This window comes from Microcebus murinus, chromosome 8 (assembly GCF_040939455.1).
Source record: "Microcebus murinus isolate Inina chromosome 8, M.murinus_Inina_mat1.0, whole genome shotgun sequence".
In the NCBI taxonomy this organism is placed as follows: Eukaryota; Metazoa; Chordata; class Mammalia; order Primates; family Cheirogaleidae; genus Microcebus; species Microcebus murinus.
In genome coordinates this window covers 29988191-30010451 of record NC_134111.1, presented here as the reverse complement: position 1 = coordinate 30010451, position 22261 = coordinate 29988191, and the positions used below count along the sequence as shown (strand labels likewise).

The window sequence follows — 22261 nt, the reverse complement described above, 5'->3', positions numbered from 1 at the left end:
ATTCTTCAAGGTGCATTGTTAGGTTGTTTATGTTAAATTTTTCTACTTTTTTGATGGTAGGTGTTTATTGCTATAAACTTCCCTCTTAGTACTGTTTTTGCTGTACTATATCATAGGTTTTGTGATGTTGTGCTTCCACTTTCATTTATTTCAAGGAATTTTTAAATTTTGTTTTAATATTTTTATTGACCTAGTGGTCATTCAGGAACACTAACATATTAATTTCTGTCTATTTGTAGAATTTCCAGAGTTCCTCTTGTTATTGATTTCTAGTTTTATTTCATTGTGGTCATAAAAGATACTTATATATTTTTTGAATTTTTTAAGACTTTTTTTGTGGCCCAACACATACTCTATCCTTGAGAATATTCCATTTGCTGAGGATCAGAATGTGTATTATACAGCTGTTGGTGGAATGATCTATAAATGTCTATTAGGTCCATTTGGTCTATAGTGTAGATTAACTCCCATTTTTTGTTGTTGATTTTCTGTTTGGATGATCTGTTCAATGTTGAAAGTGGGATATTGAGGTCTTCATATATTATTGTATTGGAGTCTGTCTTTCTCTTTAGGCCTAATAATATTTGTGTTATGTATCTGGGTGCTCCAATGTTGGGTGCATATATAATTGTCATATCTGTTTGTTGAATTGGCCCCTTTATCAATATATAATGACCTTCTTTGTCTCTTTTTACAGTTTTTGTCTTGAAATCTATTTTATCTACTAGATGTATTAGCCACTCCTGTCCTTTATTGGTTTCCAATGGCATGGAATATCTTTTTTCATCAGTTTATTTTCAGGTGTTCTCTGACCTTCTTCTACCTAGATATTGATGTCTTTCTCTTGGTTTAGCAAATTTCTGTTATTATTTCTTCGAATAAACTTTCTACCCTGATTCCTCTTTCTGCCTCCTCTTTAAGGCCAGTAACTCTTAATTTGCCTTTTTGATACTATCTCCTAGATCTTGTAATTGCACTTTATTCTTTTTTCTTTTTCTCCTCTGTGTATTTTCAGATAGCCTGTCTTTAAGCTCACTAATTGTTTCTTCTGCTTGATCATTTCTGCTGTTGAGAGAACTCTGATGCATTTTTCAGCTTGTCAATTGAGTTTTTCAGCTCCAGATTTTCTGCTGCCCTTTTTTTATTATTTCAATCTCTTTGTTAAATTTCTCTGGTAGAATTCTGAATTCCTTCTCTGTGTTGTCATTAAGTTCGTTGAGCTTCCTCAGGACAGCTATTTTGAATTCTCTTTGTGAAAGTCACATATCTCTATCACTCCTGGATTGGTTAGTGGAGGCTTATTTTATTCATCAAGTGAGGTCATGTTTACCTGGGTGTTCTTGATGCTTGTAGATGTTTGTTTGTCAGTGTCTTTGCATTGAAGGTTAGGCATTAATCTTAGCACTCTGGGCTTATTTGACCTGTCCACCTTTGGAAGGTCTTTCAAGTATTCAAAGGGAATTGAGTGTTGTGGTAGAAGCCTGTGGTTACTACAGTCATATCAGTAATAGGAAGTGCCCCAAGACCAATTATGCTATAACTTTTGCAGACTCCAAGAGCAACTGCCTTAGCGGGCTTGGGTAAGATCAGGGAGAATTCCCTGGGTTACTAGGCAAAATTTCTTGCTCTCTTCTCTCTCCTTCAATCAGAAGTAGTATCTCTCAGTGCTGATCTGCCTGGAGTTTGTGGAAGAGTGACACAAGCACTCCACTCGCCACCGCAGCCAGCACTGTACTGGATCGCTCTTGAAGCCCGGACAGTACTGAGTCTCAACCAAGGCCCATGTTGACTGCTGCCTGGCTACCACTGATGTTTATTCAAGATCCCATAGTTCTTTAATCAGCTGGTGATGAATCCTGCTGGGACTCATCCCAACCTAACAGGGCAGCAGATTCCCTTCTTGCCCAAGGGACATGGGAAGCAGGACATCTTCTGGACTTCTGCAGTCCAGAAGTCCTGGAATTGGAGGCTTCAAGAATCTTCTTGGTGCTTTATTTTACTGTGACTAAGCTGGTACCCAAGTTGTAAGACAAAGTTCATTGTACTTTTCTCTCTCCTTTCTCCAAGTGGAAGGAGTCTCTACTGGAGCTGCGCTACCTGGAGTTGGTGGGGAGGGGTGACACAGGCATTCCTTTGACTGCCACAGTTGTCTCACTGAGTCATGCACACTCCAAGTCCACTGGGCTGCTCCAGTGCTTGCCCAGGGACTGCAGTTCTTGTGGCCAGCCTTTCAATTTTATTTTAGTCCTCAGGCCACTTTATTCAGTCAGTTGTGGAGTTAGTCAGAACTTAGATTCCTCAGTCTAGGTCTAAGAATCCCCCTCAGGCCAAGGCTAGGAGCAAGCAAAATCTGCCTCTGTTGTGTTCTGCTGTGATAGGCAGCAGTGAGTTCCATTGCAAACTCCCATAGTCACTTTGCTCTCCCTCTTGCAAGCACACAAATGCCCCACCCCACCTGCAGTGCTGCTGGAGGATAAGAAGAGGGGTGGTGTATTGGAAGACTATCCTACTCTCTTCAGTGCCTCTTTCCTTGATAGTATGTGAAAATCAGGTACTATGATCTAATCTTTCTTGTTGTTGTTCTTATGAAGGTGCTGTCTTGCATGGATAGTTGTTCAATTTGGTGTTCCTGTAGGGGGACAGTCACTAGAGGGTTCTATTTGGTCATCTTGCTCCACTTCCTCTCCAGTTTTATTCTTTTTTCTCATGATTGCCTTGGCTATTCATTGCCTTTTATGGGTCTGTTTATAGCTTAGGATTTTCTTCTCCTTTATCTGTGAAAAAGTCATTAGAATTTTGATAGGAATTACATTGAATCTGTAGATCATTTGGGGTAGTTATGGACATTTTAACAATATTGATTATTCCAATCCATGAACACAGGATATCTTTCCATGTATTTTTGTCTTCAGTTTCTTTCCATCAATGTTTGATAATTTTCAGGATATTGATCTTTCACTTCTTTGGTTATATTTATTTCTAATTTTTTTTATGCTATTGTAATTTGGATTTTTAAAACATTTTTTTAAGTAGTTATTAGTATAGAGAAATGTTACTGATTTTTTTTGTTGTTGCTTATGTGTCCTGCAACTATGCTGTATTCATTTATTCTAACAGTATTTTGGTGGTGTCTTTATGGTTTTTCCCTAAGTAAGACCATGTCATCTGCAAAGACAATTTAACTTTCTCCTTTCTAATTTGGGTGCCTTTTATTTCTTTTTCTTACCTAATTCTTACAGCTAAAATTTTTAGTACTGTATTGAATGAAAGTGGCCAGAATGTGCATCCATGTCATATTCCTTTTCTTACAGGGAAAGGTTTCAACTTTTTACCTTTGAGTATGTTGATAGCTGTGAACTTGTCATAAATGGCCTTTTTGGTGTTGAAGTGTATTCCTTCTATACCTAATTTGTTGAGAGTTTTTATCATAAAAACGTATTGAATTTTGTCCAGAGCTTTTTCTGTATCTGTTGAGATGATCATATGGTTTTTGTCCTTTATTCTGTTAATGTGTTATATCTCATTTATAGATTTGCAAGTTTCAAACCATTTTTGGATCCCAAGGATAAATCCCATTTGATCATTGTGAATAATCTAATGTGCTGTTGGATTGGGTTTGCTATTATTTTGTTGAGAATTTTTGCATCTGTTGTTCATAAAGGATATTGGCCTGCTACCAAAACTATTCACCATGGAGGCCAGGAGAAGTCGTGCACACTATTATCTCAGAAGAGAGGCCTACCCTACCATCTTTGATCTCGACTGTGGACCCCAAAACAACCCTGTAACCCTGCTCCAAGCCCTCTCACTGTGGTCTGAGATCATGCTAAGGACCCAAAAGAAGACACCCCTGTCTGAGTCCTCAGAGCAGGTTTGCTGAACTTATACTGAACTCAGTACAACTTAAGAATAGGCTTGCCTACTCAGGGACTCACCAGGAGACATGCACATCCGCGACCCGGGAGACAGACCTGGAAACTTTGGCCTTGGTTGTAGTCCCTGAAGCAGCCTAGTGATTTAGTTCCAGCTCCCCTCAGCTATGGACCGGGACAATATTGCCTACCCAGATCACTCCTGTTGGAGTAATTCAACAAGAGCCCTCCCTACATCCTGGAGAAAGCTCTACCTGTCCAGGTACAATTGGGAACAGGCCTGCTATATATATTCAGATCCTCATCCCAGTGCCAGCTATTTAGAGAAAATCCCCGGGGACAGTCCAGTCCGTCTAGGGACCAGACAAGGATTCAAATTCTGTTACAGCCGCTGGTACCTAGGTCATATGGGGCTATTAGCTGATCCCTCAGGAGGATAGGGCCATTTCCAGGTCTGGAGCCTATATCACAGTCAAGAATTTTGTAACTTGGGTGACAATCTGCCCTCTCAAAACAACTTTCCTAGGTCTTGAGGTCCACTTGGGTGTCTCAAACTCTTGCCTGAATTTCAGTGCTCCCACAGAGGTTTTTTTGTCCATGGATGACTGTGAAATTATTGTTCCTATTTGGGGATACAAGCAGTAGGCCTCGTATTTATCCTTGCTGCCATCACTCTCATAGTAACATTAATCATTGGTGATTTGATTAACAAGGTTAGCTTGTCTCGAGTTTTATAAGTTTTGGAGGTTGAAAATTCAAAAGTGGCATTCTCTGAGCTAGGATCAGGGTGTCAGCAGGGCTGTGTTCCTTTTGGAGAATAGAGAAACCAGCATACATGTTTTTAAAAAGTGTATAAGTTTGTTCTGTTCAGCTCTTGACTCCTCCACTTACATATTGATTTGGTCAAGTTACTTAATTAACCTTTCTGTGTCTTCTGATCTTAAAGGAGGATTATAATAGTACTTATTCTATAGGCTAATTTTGAGGACAAAATGAATTGATAAGTGCAAAGCATTTGTAACAATATAGGAAATCAGTGCTAAGAAACTTTCATCTTTTAGTCAAAGGCATTTGTTTATGAGTATGTTACTGTTCAGAAAAATTTCACAAAAATTATTTTTCATTAGTATTTTTTTATTCTAATATTTACTTTATTTCTAGCTTTGGGGCATTATGCTATAATGTTTGGAATGTAAAAATGTACTCAGTTTGGGGACATTGTCAATTAAAAAGACAATTCTGTTTAGTACAATTTTATTATGGACGAGCATTTAAGGGTGTTTACAGAAGAGGCATTTAACCTAGTCTGTAATGATAATTTGAGTATGTTGAGTGGAACAAGAAAGGGAAGGTTTTCTGTAAGAGATGATCCTGTGGGATGGATGGATGAGAGAAACATACTATATAAAGGAAGTTGAAAAAAGAAGGAAAGGAAGAGGAATAATAAGTAAATTTAAGGGAAAGGGAGGAGTAGTTGTAAGAACCATATATAGACAAACCTAGGAAATATGGTGGATTCAGTTCCAGACCACTGTAATAAAGTAAATATTGCAATAAAGTGATTAATGTACATTTTTTATTTCACAGTGCATATAAAAGTTTTATTTATACTGTACTATAGTCTATTTAAATGTATAATAGCATTATGTCTAAAAAAATCTACATACCTTAATTTAAAAGTACCTTATTGCTTAAAAATACTGACACAGACATGAGATGAACACATACTATTGGAAAAATGGTACCCATAGACTTTTTGGACACAAGGTTGCTTCAATTTATAAATAATGCAGTATCTCCAAAACTCAGTAAAGGAGAGTGTAATAAAAAATGTGCCAGTTAAGTGTGGTATGAGAGAATAAAATAAATGTGAACTTCAACAGAGTGGAACTGTGGAGGATTTTTAAAATTTGAGAAATTTGAACTGTCTTAAAGACATTTAAAAACTTATATTTATTTTTATTCCAGAATAGTAAATGCTTAAATAATTTCTTTAAGCCAGTAGCATTTATGATATTCATGCTAATTTTTTTTTTTTTAAGGATTTGAAATTGTTGAAATGAGCAGTCGTAAATCTAAGAATAACAACTTAATTCATGCGGACTGCCTGTCACAGGTTAGTATGTATTTTCATTTATATCAAGGCCTGTTAAGGTGAAAAAGTGATCAGAGAAATAGTCATCTTCTTAATTTGAATTTTTCCCTTAGCACTTAAGAAGAATCACTCCAATCTGTCCTGAAGCAATTTCATTCATTTTAAGTCTTTGAGTAGTCAGAATCCTAACTTTTACTCATCCTAAAGTTTTACTAAACTTTTACAATTTTACATGAGTATTTTTATTTCGATTTATTTAAATACTATCTTCAGAGTATAAGTTTAGCACTCTTTTTGCTAAATTTATTCCTGAGTATTTTGTTCCTTTTGATGCTGTTATAAATAGAATTGTTTTCTTATTTTCATTCTGGTTAGTTCATTGTTAGCGTATAGAAATGTAATTAATTTTTGTGTATTGATTTTATATCTTGCAAACTTTCTTTTTTGAGACAGAGTCTTACTCTGTTGCCTGAGCCAGAGTGCGATGGCATCAGCCTAGCTCACAGCAACCTCAAACTCCTGGGCTCGAGGGATCCTCCTGCATCAGCCTCCCAGGTCGCTAGGACTATGGGTATGTGCCACCATGCCCGGCTAATTTTATATATATATATGTATTTTAGTTGTCCAGCTAATTTCTTTCTATTTGTTTTAGTAGAGATGGGGTCTCACTCTTGCTCAGGCTGCTCTTGAACTGAGCTCAAACAGTCTGCCCACCTCAGCCTCCCAGAATGCTAGGATTATAGGTGTTAGCCACCACGCCGGGCCGCAACCTTTCTTAATTCATTTATCCGTTCTAATAATTCTCCAATTTATTCCTTAGGATTTTCTATATAAAACATCATGTCATTGTAACGTTTTCCCACGGCGAAAGAAACAGAGAGAGAGAGAGAGAGAGAGAGAGGCCAAACAACGTGGCTAAATAAAAGCACTCTTGGGTGAGGTTCGAAGGGCCCCAAGAGAGGGGGGCTAGAGAAGTCACGTATGTTTGAAAGGCGGGAAGCCTTTTATACCATTTGGGGTGGACTAGGGACTTTTGATGGGAAGAGCTGGAGATTTTCCATTGTGACCTTGGGTGGTCATGGAGAAATAGGAGGGGCTGGTGGTATTTGCAGAACCCAGAAGCAGAAACGGAAAAGTTCTTATCCAGGTGGACATCTGGGTGTGGTTCTCTCAGCAGGGCCTGCCAGTTTGTTCTTGGTGAGTTGGGTCTCCTGAGCCTTTTCTTTTTGATCTAGGGAGGGGAGGGGGCCGCCACCAGCCTTACAGCCATCTGCAAATAGAGAATGTTTTACTTTTTCCTTTCCAATCCGGATGCCTTTTATTTTTCTTGCTGAATTTCCCTGGCTTGAATCTTGAGTAAATGTTGAATAGGAGTTGCAAGAACAGATATTCTTGTCTTGTTTTTTATTTTAGGGGGAAGAAACTCAGTCTTTCACCATTATGTAAGATACTACCTGTAGGTTTTTCATAGATGCCGTTTTAAGTTCAGGAAATTTCCTTTTATAATTCTAGTTTTTTTGAGTGTTTTTATAATGAACTTTTAGTATTATCTTAAGTGCATACTTTATTCCCAGTGCTGTGCATATACCTCTATGTATCTCCCTTAGGAAGCTTATAGTCTAGTAGAGAATGGCCATGTTAGCTCTACCCTGGCATTTCCATTTATCTGTAGTTAACATGAACTACATTTATTTTTTAAATCAAAACTAAATATTGTTGGTATTCTTTTATAAGATCTTACTTTTTTGAAGGAAAATGTTTAACTGTTTCCAAAAAAAATGCTTAACTGAGGTACAGTTTACATGCCTTTATATGTAATGTGCACAAATCTTCCATGTATACCTGAATTAATTTTTGTACATATATACAACTGTTTAACCTCCATGCCTAGTCACTTTGGGATTTTTGAACCTTCTGACTATTCACTATAGCCTCATTTCCTTTATCTAATGTATTATACATAGTTGTTGCCTCTCTAGTAGACTTTAATTAGTTTTTTGTTTTGTTTGTTTGTTTTTAAGAAAAGGATTGCGGTTTGTGATTTAATTTCTAGTGATCTCATCCAGGTAGAGGAATACACATTATGGTTAGTTGAGTCTATATATATGCTCATTTAAATATTGTATAGGTATTAGCTATAAAATACCTATATTGTGTTACAGATGATAGGCCTACTATAAAGATATTATTGTACTTATTTTATAGATAAATTAATATTTAGAAAAGACTTAACTTTTTTGAATTAATATAATTGGCTCTTCTAGGACCAATCCCCTTATTCTTTCCATTTCATCTGTATTGATAAGTAGAGATTGTTTTATCTCTAGTGAATAATTGTTTTGAGAATTCAGACTTGCCTCTTTTGTACATGAAGGATTAGTCCCCTGCTGTCAGTCTGGGAGAAGCAAATTTTTGGGGAGAGGTTTTATTTCAGCCCATGGAGCCAAATTTGAGACAGCTCCCTAAGGTTTTTGTCCCTGTAAGACCTCTGTATTAACTACAGATTCAAAAAAAGGAATGGCTTAATCGTCCATCTTTTTAAAGACTGTGCAAGATTATCTGACATAATTTTTTTTTTTTTTTTTTTTTTTGAGACAGAGTCTCGCTTTGTTGCCCAGGCTAGAGTGAGTGCCGTGGCGTCAGCCTCGCTCACAGCAACCTCAGACTCCTGGGCTCAAGCAATCCTCTTCCCGAGTAGCTGGGACTACAGGCATGCACCACCATGCCCAGCTAATTTTTTCCATATATATTAGTTGGCCAATTAATTTCTTTCTATTTATAGTTAGAGATAGGGTCTCGCTCTTGCTCAGGCTGGTTTCGAACTCCTGACCTCGAGTGATCTGCCCGCCTCGGCCTCCCAGAGTGCTAGGATGTCTGACATAATTTTTCACAAGTAAGTCTAAGACCCTTCTTCCAAGGTGAACTCAAAATATAGCTCCTTAAAAGATTTTTAAAAATTCATTCTAATGATTCCTTACTTTATAGCTTAGATGAATGTGGGTTTTGTCATCATACAATTGAACATTTACTTGTATGCCAAATTACTACTTTTTTGCAGTATGCTTCTTGAATTTATTATTTCTTTCCAGTTTATTTGCTGTGTTTGTTTAAGCATGTTTCATGCCTTTTTAGTAGTACTGTGCTCTGAAGCTAATAGGTCTTCAATAACTACATGAAATTTTAAGCTGTTTACCTCAGAATCCTAAATTTTATGATATGTACAGATTGGTAGGTCTTGAGCTTAGCCAGTTTAGATGTATTGGTCTCTAGAGATTGAGCATGTAGAACATGAGCATTATTAGATTAGATTGCATTATTAGATTTCCTCTTTCTTGTCTTTGTTCCTTGGCTGACATGTTATACAGAGTGAAATATTCATTCACATGCATTAAAACAGCCTCCAAGTTGCTAATGTAGCTAAAGTAAGTAATTCTCCCTCTTGTTGAAACCTTTACAACTCAATTCTCCTTTCTATGGGACTCAAGATAGGTAAAAGACCATTAATTTATAACTTATGAAAATAGTGGCAGAACTCTTGAGGACAAATATTTAAGGAAGGGTGAACTAATTCATTAATATCTAATTCTGAGGCTGAGTGTGGTAGCTCATGCCTGTAATCCTAGCACTCTGGGAGGCTGAAGCTGGTGGATCGCTTGAGCTCAGGAGTTCGGGACCGGCCTGAGCAAGAGCAAGACCCCATCTCTACTAAAAAAATAGAAAGAAATTAACTGGAAAACTAAAAATATATCTAGAAAAAATTAGCCAGACATGGTGACACAAGCCTGTAGTCCCAGCTATTCAGGAGGCTGAGGCAGAAGGATTGCTTGAGCCCAGGAGTTTGAGGTTGCTGTGAGCTAGGCTGACACCATGGCACTCTAGCCCAGGCAACAGAGTGAGACTCTGTCTCAAAAAAAAAAAAAAAAAATCTAATTCTAACTACTATAAATGTACTTTCTCTCATTTTTTAATACATTTGTAATAATTTTATTGACTTAATCTCATCAGGTACAAAGAATTTTACGTGAAAGATTTTGTCATCAGAGTCCACATAATAATCTATATGGAGTACAAGTACAATACAAGTAAGTCTAGCTGTTTCCTTGTCTGATAAGAACCTACTCACAGATGCCCTCCAGGCTTTGCAAAAATTATTATACACAAATTTGATCTTAAATAAGGCTAACGAACATTTATTATAGGAGTTAAAAAAAATTGCCTTGTGTATAGAAACACTGAATATCATGAAGCGGGAGTACATACAAATATTTCCATAATGAGAAAGCCCTTTAACTTTGAATCTTGCTTTGTTTCTATTATCTGGTATTATGAAGAGAATTCTGACCTTGCACTTAATACCCACCAGCTGGATGTGGCTTAAAAGTACAGAGTGTTAGTAAAAAAGGAGATCTGAATGCAAGGGTCCTAAGCTTTGCCACCATTGTCCCCTGTCCCCTACCATCATAAAAACCAATATGATATTCCAAACTTAACTAGGTTTTCACTTGAGGTTTCCAAAGAATCAGCAAGCCTACTGTTTTTTCTGTATTCTTCTGTGTATGACTATGTAGAGCCTGAGTCAAGTGCACAGAGGGGAAAAAGAGAGAAATTTGTGTATATTTAAATTCAGCTTTAAAAAGGTACTATCTAGAAAATTATTCCAGCTTTATTTTTTTTAATTTTGGCCTACTTGTATCATTTTAGACACTTAATTGAGCTGCTGAAAAGAACTGCTATCAATGGAGAAAGTAACTCTGTACTCATTATTGGACCCCGAGGATCAGGAAAAACAATGGTAAAAGCTTGATTTCTGGTGTTTCCTTTGGCAGGCATGTGATAATTCTTATTTATAATACTGAAAAGGGGCCGGGCGTGGTGGCTCACTTCTGTAATCCTAGCTCTCTGGGAGGCCGAGGTGGGCGGATTGCTCAAGGTCAGGAGTTCAAAACCAGCCTGAGCAAGAGCGAGACCCCGTCTCTACTATAAATAGAAAGAAATTAATTGGCCAACTGATATGTATATAAAAAATTAGCCGGGCATGGTGGCACATGCCTGTAGTCCCAGCTACTCGGGAGGCTGAGGCAGAAGGATCGCTCGAGCCCAGGAGTTTGAGGTTGCTGTGAGCTAGCCTGACGCCACGGCACTCACTCTAGCCTGGACAACAAAGCGAGACTCTGTCTCAAAAAAAAAAAAAAAAAAATACTGAAAAGGTTTTCCATTTCATTATTTTGTAACTAACATTTTGCTTCTTCTTTTTGTTTTTTTTTAATAGAAGATTTACAAAGGCCTTGTAAAGTTAGGTGATATCTTTCAGTTTGGCATACCTTTTTCCCCTTCTTTTTCCTCCTGGTGACAAATTTTCATCTGTTAGTTTCATCATGGTCTTTTGCCCTTGAAGAATTAGAGGTTGGTAATGGGAAAAGAAACTACCATTTATTGAGCATGTACTTTGTGCCTCTGTATCTGTGTTTTCTCATTTAGTCTTTTTATTTTTCTTATTTTTTTTTATTGTTTATTGTTTAACCCAAACTTATGTAATATTTTCATATGCATGCTCAAGTCTTCTTAGATTCTCCTCACTGTCTTATTTGCTTAGTTACCTCAAAAAGATAAAATTGTTTTATTCTCCGTTTTCTTTCCTCTCACATTCTTTATTCACTATAGGAGACAAAGTATGGATGTTAAAATTTGAAGGTATTATTATTTAATTTTAAGTGTTTAAGGTGTGTAAAATGTTTTCTCACATATTCTATGCAGTAAATTTAGATTTCTAACTAATATACTATATATTGGGAATAGAAGTAAAATTTTTTTATTAAAGCAATATATTGCTGACTAATTTATGTATGATGAGGAAATTAGGATTTTACTGTTGTCATTCATTTTTAGTATTGTTTAAAGTATATAAAGTAGGAATTTAGATCTAGGAAGTTTTAAGAATTTTCGCATTTATTATAATCATATTTATAATAATTTATTAGTTTTGACTCTGTTTAATTTCAGTCTTTATGCCCTTCTATAATCATTATTTCTTAATTTTTTAAGTTTTTATTATTATTTTTCATTGCATTTTACTTTAATGTTATTTTGAGTCGTTTTTACAAGAGCATTATGTGACTAATATGCTTTTGTACTATTAGAATTTCTTAAATACATCAGAAGTTATTTTTCATAACCTACAACATGGTTGGTGGTTGAATTCTTGGGTCAGTTTTTTTCCGCTTTGGAGTTACAAATCCTCTTTACTGATGATGGGATCATAAGTTGAAAATATCTTCAGTTGAAAATGCTTTTAATACACCTAACCTACTGAGCATCATAGCTTACTTAGCCTTGCCTACCTTAAGTATGCTCAGACCACTTACATTAGCCTAAGGTGGGCAAAATGGTCCAGTATCATAGAATACTGTAGAGGGTCAATTGTTTACCCTTATGATCTCATGGCTGACTGGGAGCTGCAGCTTATTACTACTGCCAAGCATCACTAGAATATTTTGCCACTTTCTACTGAAGGCATATTGCTTTTGCACCATGTTAAGTCAAAAAATCCTAAGTTGAACCATTGTAAGTTGGGGACCATCTGTTTGTAGATTTTACTCATTCGTGTTTTCTGGGGAAACTCTAAGGACAGGCTTTTTTTCCCCTTTATTATTATTTTGTCAGTCTGAATAGGCACAGTCATAAAAACCCCAAAGTTCAGTGGCTTAACACAACAGAAGTTCATTGTTGCTTTTGTTCTCTGTGTTCCATATAAATCAACAAAGGGCCACTGCTCTTGTATTCACTCGAGAAGTGATAGAGGTTATCTCAGCATGTTTTTCCACATGCACCCCAGTGAAGGGAAGGGAGCATGGTGAATCATGGACACTCTCTTAAAAGTTCCTACCTAGAGGTGATCAGAGCACATCTCCTCACAGTGCACTGTCTAGAATATGGTCACTTCTAACTTTGAGAGAGTAAGAAGTTCATTTCTAACTAGGTATCTAGAAGAGAAGTTAACCAGAGGTATTTGGTGAATGTCACTAATGACCACCATAGCTAATTTGTTTTAAGTTTATGTGTGATTTTTCCCTTTCTGGATGCTTACAGAATTCCTTTATCTTAGAGATATGAAAAGTTAAAGGGCTATGTATAAGTGGTGATCATAAACACTAATATTCTGCAAACCCTCATAGTATGTATTTAGATCTTTCTTCAGTAAAGAATCATTTTTTTCTAGTTTTGATTTTATTGTCTTTGGAAAAAACATCATCATATGAATCTTCAAAGAACATATTTAGATAATATTTTAATTATTTAAGAAGCTCCATGATGATACTCTTGTATCAGTAAAAGAAAAAATGGGATTTAGGAAATCAGTACATTAGATATATCATGTCATAGTCAACTGTACATCTTGAAACAAAATGGCATTACAGCAGAGAAGTAGAATCTCAGTTATTTCTGCATCAAGGTATCAAGCCTAAAAATACAACTTGAGCAGCTAATGACTGAATTTATTCAGAACTTCATCTTAGAGATTTGTCACTAAGACTTGGAGATATCTCAGTAAAAAAGATAATAAAGCTAGTAAACACTTGTAAAAATGTCCACGTATGAAATACAAATGAAAGGGATACCATTTCATTAGTAAATTGACTAAAATATAGTTTGGCTTTTTAATTTTTTTTTTTTTTGAGACAATCTGGCTCTCTTACCTTGGTAGTGTGCGGTGGTGTCATCAGAGCTCACTGCACCCTCAAGCTCCTAGGCCTAAGGGATTCTCCTGCCTCAGCCTCCTGAGTAGCTGAGACCATAGGCACGCACCACCACACCCAGCTAATTTTTGTATATTTTTGTAGAGAGGGTTTCGCTCTTGCTCAGGCCGATCTCGAATTCTTGGCCACAGCAATCCTTCTTCCTCAGCCTCCCAGAGTGCTAGTTTCATATGCATGAGCCACTATACCCAGCCAGATTTTTTATTATTTATTATTATAATAATTATTATTATTTTTGTAAACCCTGCATCAAGGACTGACTTTCTGTGAGTGTCAGTGAGGTAGCTGCTCTGCTATGTATGAAGCCCCAACCGAGAAGCAGTCATCTACAAATGGTTAGCACCAGGTACTCCGTGAATATGCATTATATTACAGGCAGGAGGGCAGTCACCTTTCCAGTCTAGATGCATTTCTCAGGATGAGGGGCTATCCACACTGCAACCCAGTTCCAGTGTATGGCAGGACAGGCCATACCTGCAGAGTCTGTGTTTTAATAGAAAAATTGAGCAGATAGTTTAGAGTTCTGGTATAACCCTCCCACAAACAAATCAGTTTCCTCTATTATTAACATCTTGCCTTAGTATGGAAAGTTTTTCCAATTAATGCACCAGTCTCCAACCTTTTTGGCACCAGGGACCAGTTTCATGGAAGACAATTTTTTCATAGACCAGGAGCAGGGGATGGTTTGGGGATGATTCAAGTGCTTTACATTTATTGTGCAGTCAAACCTCTCTGCTATGATCTTTATTTGCAGCCACTCCCCAGTGCTAGCATCACTATCTCAGCTCTACCTGAGATCATCAGGCATTAGATTCTGATAAGAAGCATTCACCCTAGATCCCTCACATGCGCAGTTTACAGTAGGGTTGCAGCTCCTATGATAATGTAATGCACTGCTGATCTGACAGGAGGCAGAGCTTAGGTAGTGATGGGAGCAATGGGTACTGGCTGTAAATACAGATGAAGTTTCACTCCCTGGCCCACAGCTCACCTTATTATGTGCTGCTCTCCTCCTGCTATGTGGGCTGGTTCCTAACAGGCCATGGGCTGGGGTTGGGGACCGCAGCATTAATGAATCAATATTGATACACTATTATTAACCAAAGTTCATAGTTTAAGTTTCTCTTTTTATGTTGTACAGATCTATTGGTTTTTACAAATGGCTAATGTCCTGTATACGCCATTATAGTGTAATACAAAATAGTGTTGCCACCCTAAAAATCCCTGTGCTCTACCTATTTATTCCTCTCTCTGAACCCCTGGTAACCAACCACTAATCTTTTTACTGTCTCTATATTGCCTTTTACAGAGTGTCATATAGTTGGAATCATACAGTATGCAGCCTTTTCATATTGGCTTCTTCCACTTTGCAGTATGGATTTAATGTTCCTTGTCCTTTTGTGGTTTGATAGTTCATTTATTTTGATCACTGAATAATATTCCATTGTATGCATGTATGTACCATGGTTTGTTTATCCATTTATCTATTGAAGGGCATCTTGTTTGCTTCTAATTTGGTAGTTGTGAGTAAAGCTACTACAAACATTTGCATGCAGGTTATTATGCAGATAAAAATTTTCAACTCTATTGAGTAAATAGGAGCACAATTGGTAGATCATATAAGACTATATTTAGCATTGTAGGGCACTGACAAACTGTCTTCCAATGTGGCTGTATTAGTTCACTTTCTCACCAGCAGTGAATGAGAGTTCCTATTGCTCAACATCTTCACCAGCCTTTGGCATTGTCAGGTTTTTAAAAAATTTTAGCAATGCTAATAGGTATGTAGTAGTATCTTATTCTTGTTTTTACTTGCAGTTCTCTAATGACTTATATTGAGCATCTTTTCATATGCTTATTTTTCATCTGTATATCTTTGGTGAGGTGTCTTATGCCCGTTTTTGAATTGCATTGTTTATTTTCTTATTGATAACTTTTAAGAGTCCTTTATATTTTGGATTTTCAGTTGTGTTTTGCAAATATATTCTTGTTTTTTAAATTCTATTAACAGTATCTTTGGCAGAGCAGAAGTTTTTAATTTTATTAAAGTCTATTTTGTCAGTTTTTTCTTTGATGTATTATGATCTTGGTGTTGTCATCACCAAACCTAAGATCACCTAGATTTTTTCCTACATATCTTCTAGAAGTTTTATAGTTTAGCATTTTACATTTAGTTCTCTTATTCTGAGTTAATTTTTGTGAAAGGTGTAAGGTTTGTGTCCAGATTTAGTTTTTGCATATTAATGTCCAATTGGAAACCGTCTTTTCTCCATTAAATTACCTTTACTGCTTTGTCAAAGATCAATTGACTATACTTGTGCGGCTCTATTCTAGGCTTTTTCTAGTCCCTTGATCTATTTTTCTGTTCTTTTGCCAGTATCACATTTCCTTGATTACTGTAGCTTTATAGTGATTCTTGAAGTCAAGTACTGTCAGTCTTCTGAGTTTGTTCTTTAGTATTGTGTTGGCTATTCTGGGTACTTCACCTTCATATTCACTTTGGAATCAATTTGCTGATATCCACAAAATACTGGAAATCTTTGAATCGACGTGGTGGGATTTTGTGTTAAATTTACGGATCATACTGGGAAGTAATGAGTTTTCCCCTTCATTGACATGATATATCACTTCATTTATTTGGGAATTTCATCAGAACTTTTGTAGTTTTCTTTATAGAGATATTATACTTAAGTTTTCATTTTTGGGGGTCCTAATGTGCATCATACTGTGTTTGTAATTTACTTAGTGTGCGTTACTTGTATATTGGCAAACAGTTAGCTTTTGTGTATTACCTTTTATCCTGCAATCTTGCTATTAATGCTTGTCAGTTCCAGTAGGTTTTTAACTTTTTTTTTTTTTTTTTTTTTTTTGAGACAGAGTCTCACTTTGTTGCGCAGGCTAGAATGAGTGCCGTGGCGTCAGCCTAGCTCACAGCAACCTCAAACTCCTGGCTCAAGCAATCCTCCTGCCTCAGCCTCCCAAGTAGCTGGGACTACAGGCATTCGCCACCATGCCCGGCTAATTTTTTTTTTTTTTTGTATATATTAGTTGGCCAATTAATTTCTTTCTATTTATAGTAGAGACGGGGTCTGACTCTTGCTCAGGCTGGTTTCGAACTCCTGACCTCGAGCAATCCGCCCGCCTCGGCCTCCCAGAGAGCTAGGATTACAGGTGTGAGCCACCGCGCCCGGCCTCCAGTAGGTTTTTAATCAGTTGTTTGAGATTTTCCTGCTTTGACCTGTGATCCCCCAATCACTGGGCTATGGACTGGTACTGGTCCATGGCCTGTTAGGTACTGAGTCCCAGAGCTACTTTTCTACTTTTGGTATCAAGGTTATGCTGGCCTTGTAGAATGAGTTAGGAAGAATTCTCTCTGCTTCAATTTTTTTGGAATTGATATTAATTCCTCTTTAAAGATTTGGTAGAAATCAGTGGAGAAACCATTCAGTCCTGGACTTTTCTTTATTGGGAAACTTTTTATAATTGATTCAGTCTCATTACTTATTATTATCTGTTCAGGTTTTCTGTTTCTCCTTAGTTCATTCTTTATAGATTATATGTGTCTAAGAATTTATCCATTTCCTCTAGGTTTACAAATTTATTGGCTTACAGTTGTTTATAGTCATCTTAAGGACCCTTTTTATTTTTATGGTATCTGTTGTGAATCTTCTTTTTCATTTCTGATTTTATTTACTTGGGTGTTCTCTCCTTTTTCCTTAGTCTAGAGATTTGTCAGTTTTGTTTATTTTTTTCAAAAAAGCCACTTTTCATTTTAATGATCTTTTCTGTTCTTTATGTCTCAATTTTGTTTATTTCTGCTCTGATCTTTATTTTTTCCTTCTACTAATACTGGGTTTGGTTTGTTCTTTTCTATTAATAGTTCCTCGGGATACATCATAAGTTTGTTTATTTGAAATCTTTATAGTTTTTGATATAGCATGTTATTGCTATAAACTTGTCTTTTGAAAGGTTTTTCTATTTTGTATTTTATTTTCATTTGTTTCAAGGAATTTTTAAATTTCATTCTTAATTTCTTCTTTTACCCATTGGTCATTCAGGAGCATGTTGTTTAATTTCCGTGTATTTGTATAGTTTTGAATGTTCCTCTTGTTATTAATGTCTACTTTAATTTCATTATGATTAAGATAAGATACTTGATATAGTTTTGATTTTTTTTTTTTTAATTTTTTGAGACTTGTTTTGTGGTCCTAACATATGGTCAATCCTAGAGAATGTTTTGTATACTGATGAAAAAAAATGTGTGTTCTGCATCTGTTGGTTGAAGTGTTCTGTAAATGTCTGTTAGGTTCATTCGTTTTATGGTGCACTTTAAATGCAATATTTTGGGGTGTTTTTTTTTTTGTTTCTTTTTTTTTTTTTTTTGTCTAGGTGATCTGTTAAGTGCTGAGAGTGGAGTGTTAATGTATTGGGGTTCATCTCTTCCATTAGATCAAATAATATTTGCTGCATATGTATTTAAGTGCTCCAGTTTTGGGTGCATATATATTTACATTTATTATATTCTGTTGATGTACTCATCCTTTATAATTATATTATGTCCTCCTTTGTCTCTTTTCACAGCTTTTGACTTGATGTCTGTTTTGTCTAAGTATAGCTACTCTTGCTCACTTTTGGTGTCTGTTTACATGGAATATCTTTTTCCATTCCTTCATTTCAGTTTATGTGTGTCTTTACAGGTGAAGTGACTTTCTTGTAAGCTGCATATAGTGGGGTCTTTTTTAATCCTTTTTTTTAAATGTAGTCTATATCTTTTAAATAGGGAATCTAGTCTGCTTAACATTTCAGGTTTTATTAGTAAGTGAGGACTTCTGTCATTTTATTGTTTACTAGTGGTTTTATATATCCTTTGTTCTCACCTCCTCTCTTACTACTTATTTTTGTAGTTCAGTGGTCTTCTGTAACAGTAAGGTTTCATTCCTTTCTCTTTCTCCTTTGTATATTGCCCCTACCAGTTATTGGTTTGTTTTGTTTTGTTTTGTTTTTTAACATTTTCATGATGGTGGTTTTCATCTTTTCATATCCACATGTGAGACTCCCTTTAGCTTTTATTTTAAGGCCAGTGTAATAGTAATGAATTCCTTAGTTTTTGCTTGTCTGTGAAAGCTTTTATTTCTCCTTTGCGTCTGAAGCATAAGCTTTAGTCAGTATAATAATCTTGACTTGCAGGTTTTTTTATTTTAGTACTCTCAATATTTTACTCTATTCTCTCCCGTAAGTGTTCTGCTAAGAAATCTACTGTTAGTTACATTAAAATTTCCTTATATGTGACTTGACACTTCTGATTTTTGAATTCTTTCTTTTTCTTTGATTTTTGACTTTTGACGATTTGACTATAGTGTATCTCAGATCATTTTCAGTTCTATCTTTGGGTTTCCTTTAGCTTCCTCGATCTGGATGTCCATCTCTCTCTCAGTGGCCTAGTTTGGGAGAGTTTGCGGTGGCAGTGGTGTGACTTTGCCAGAATGTTTCTCATGTTGGTGGCATATGCATACCAGTGGTAGGTTGGCCAGTTTGGAGTCTGGCTCACTGTGGTTGAAGTCACTGGGCTGTTGCTCTAGCCAGGAGCATAGGCACTTGGTTGCTTGGCTAGCCTGGAGCCATTTCCACCATTAGGGGCCCATTGGGCTGTTTCTCAGGTCCAGGCTGTGGGCTCATGGCTGCTTAGCCAGGCTGGAGTCATGCCTGCCAAGTACATCCTGAGGGATTGTTTCTCAGACCTTGATTGCAGGCACAGGGCTGTTGGGCAAGCCTGGGTGTCTGCAGGGAGTTGGGGTGGGGTGCTGCAGAGTTGTTTCTCAGGTCCTAAACATGGATGCTTAGTGGCCTGAAGGGGAATATCAGTGGCTCAGGGGCCTCTTCTTGTAGGAGGGCACACATTGGATTGGTTGGCTCATGGGCTGGTTGGTTCTGTGGGACTGGCCGGGTATTCTTCTGGTTGGAATTACGTTGGTGGGAAGTTGGTTTCCTTCCTGTGCAGGGCCTTAGTGACAGGCAATCTTGGGCCCATGTTCTCTGTGATGCTTGGGTTGTGGCATTCCGCCACCCGTGGGCTTTGGTGAAATGAAGGTAGAGTCCCAATGCTAGAGAAGAGCAGTGGCTTCTGGCTCCAGAGCAGGGTACACTCCAGAGGTGGCTGTGGTTTCAAGATGATGCCATCATGCAATAGCATGGCTCCAAGGATGTGTGTGTGGAGGTTGGGGAGTGCACATCTTGTGTTCTTAATCTAGGGCATTACAGCTGTTTGAATTCTTGGAAGCTCTCCAAACAGTGCTCAGGGCTTGTGAGAACTGTAGGAATCTTCTGTCATAAAGACTGTAGGTGTTTTTGGTGGCAGTGGAAGCTGGTGGGGTATTCTGCTTATCTTTTTCTCAAAATAGGAAGTTTTTCCTGACTCCAGGCAAATCCAGTCTGGGCAAGAGAAATGGGGCTACAGATACCATGTGCCTCCACACTGCCCTCCTGGACTTTAGTTACCACATGTGCATCTCTCTATGCTCTCTTGGTCTCCCCAGTGTTCTCTCTTCAACACTCCAGTCAGATCTTAGCTGTTTACTCATTGCCTTGGTTCTTTCTTGTTGGGAGGGGGGAAGATGAGCATCAGGCATCTTTAATCAGCGTTGTGTCCCCTTTCATTTTCATGTTACAGCATCTTTTCATAAACATTTATTTGGTTTTATTCTATGTACTCAAGTTTAAAGGAGACAGCATTATGACAAAGTATGTAGTTAATAAAATAGATGAGTTCTTGACCATGCTGGCAGTTTATCTACTTGTTTCTTTTTAAACCAGAGCCTTATGAAGGCTGTGACTAGTGTGACTTCTAGTGTGACTTCAGTGGAATCTGCAGAAAATCTCCTACCTGGTTTTCTAGTTTGGTACAGTTCAGTTTATTCCTGGTACACCCCATTATTGAGAAGTTGTAAAGAGACGAGGAGCATTATTTGACTTGTGTCACTTTGTAATTTGTTGTTGGGGGGAGTATCCCGAAATTTAAGAAAGGATTGAATAAATTGTCAGATATAGTTTATTCTTAGATAAGAACTCTCAATGGTATAATTCTATAAGTTCAAATTTTAAAACATAAGATTATAGTATATTTAAAACACTATCACTATCCAAATTATCTGAAATATAAAAACTCAAAAATCTACAGTTAATTGCAAACAGATAGTGTGACTTGTTTTATATTTAAAAAAAATAGATATGACTTCTGTTGACAGGTTGATCCCTAGAAAATACTCTTCTATATGGAATTTTCTTGTTGACAGACTTGCTACTTGGTTAAATATGTTGTTTCCTCTGGTTACATGCTAGTAAATCTTGTGTTTACTACATTACTTGTAAATAGCAATAGTTAATGAGCATAAAAATCCTTGGATGTTGGTAGGTCTAAGTAAATTATCCTGGTATGTTTTTAAAATTAATTTTTAGCTACAAAGAATGTGGAAAGGAGTTAACCATATGGGTTATGTTGGTCAATATGATGTTAATAACCAACTAAATTTTTTTAGTATATAATCAAATTTGCAATGTTTGAAAGATGATAGTGTATCCATGGAAAAACTAATATAAATTAAAAGGTTGATTACCTAGCTTATTAAGTAGTAACTTTAGCAATAACCAGATTGGAACTAAATTATTATTTGAAGACACACTTGATAATACATTTAACTTATTTTTCAGACCATGCATACCCTATAAAACATTAGTACGTTGATCCAAGCAAAGTATAATTTGTTGTTTAAAGTTAAGTTTAGTGGAAAGAGAGCTATGAATCTGTTACAACTGTGAATTAAAATAAAATTTTAAGGCTCATCTCCCCCACTCCACCCCCACCCCCCACCCCCGGCTGACTGAATGGACCCTCCCCCTTGTGCCAAAATATCCTAAAACTAAAGTGTCTCCCAGGAGGAGGGAGGTCAGACATCCCTCATCATGCCCCCCTCCCTTCTTGGAGACATCTTTTGTAACCCATTAGCAGGTCTAAGAGTATGCAAGACAAACCTGCAGGTCCTCAATTTATACAACAAATCTATGTCTGGTGGCTTATCTCTGATAACAGCTCCTTATGTTGAAACATCCCAAGCCTTTAGACAAAGCTTTCTGTCTTTAACTAATTATAAGCCAAAGAATCTTTAAACCCACCTATAACCTATAAGCCCCTCCCCCATTCTAGATGGGCCACCTTTTCAGGCCAAACCACAATATGCCTCCCACATATTGATTGATGACTTTACCTGTAACCCCTATCTCCCTAAAACGTATAAAACCAAACTGTAACCCAGCCATATCGAGTCCACTTGCTCAAGACTTTTTGGGAGTGGCTCCGGGTCATGGTCCTCAAATTTGGCTCAGAATAAACTTTCAAATATTTCAGAGTTTGGATTTTTCTGTCCACGCAACTCTCTTTATGCATATGTAAAATGAAGGTATTATTAATATCCCCATTCCCTTCTTCAAAGAATTTGAAATGATTTTGAAGAATTCATCAAAATATAAAACAAAATCCTTTACGAATC

At 36.8% G+C, this 22261-nt stretch overlaps 1 protein-coding gene across 10 annotated transcripts in view; it reads left to right on the top strand.

Annotated features, from left to right (window-relative positions):
* ORC4 (origin recognition complex subunit 4) overlaps window positions 1–22261 on the top strand; it is an 87541-nt gene that overhangs the window by 38821 nt on the left and 26459 nt on the right. For 4 of the 10 annotated variants that reach the window (XM_076005511.1, XM_012744777.3, XM_012744779.3 and 1 more), the window contains 3 exons: window positions 5915–5988; window positions 9973–10049; window positions 10669–10759. In XM_076005511.1, the coding sequence (XP_075861626.1) occupies window positions 5932–5988; window positions 9973–10049; window positions 10669–10759 (225 nt within the window). In that variant the 5' untranslated portion in view covers window positions 5915–5931. The other 6 variants (XM_012744778.3, XM_076005510.1, XM_076005513.1 and 3 more) reach the window with 5 other exon arrangements.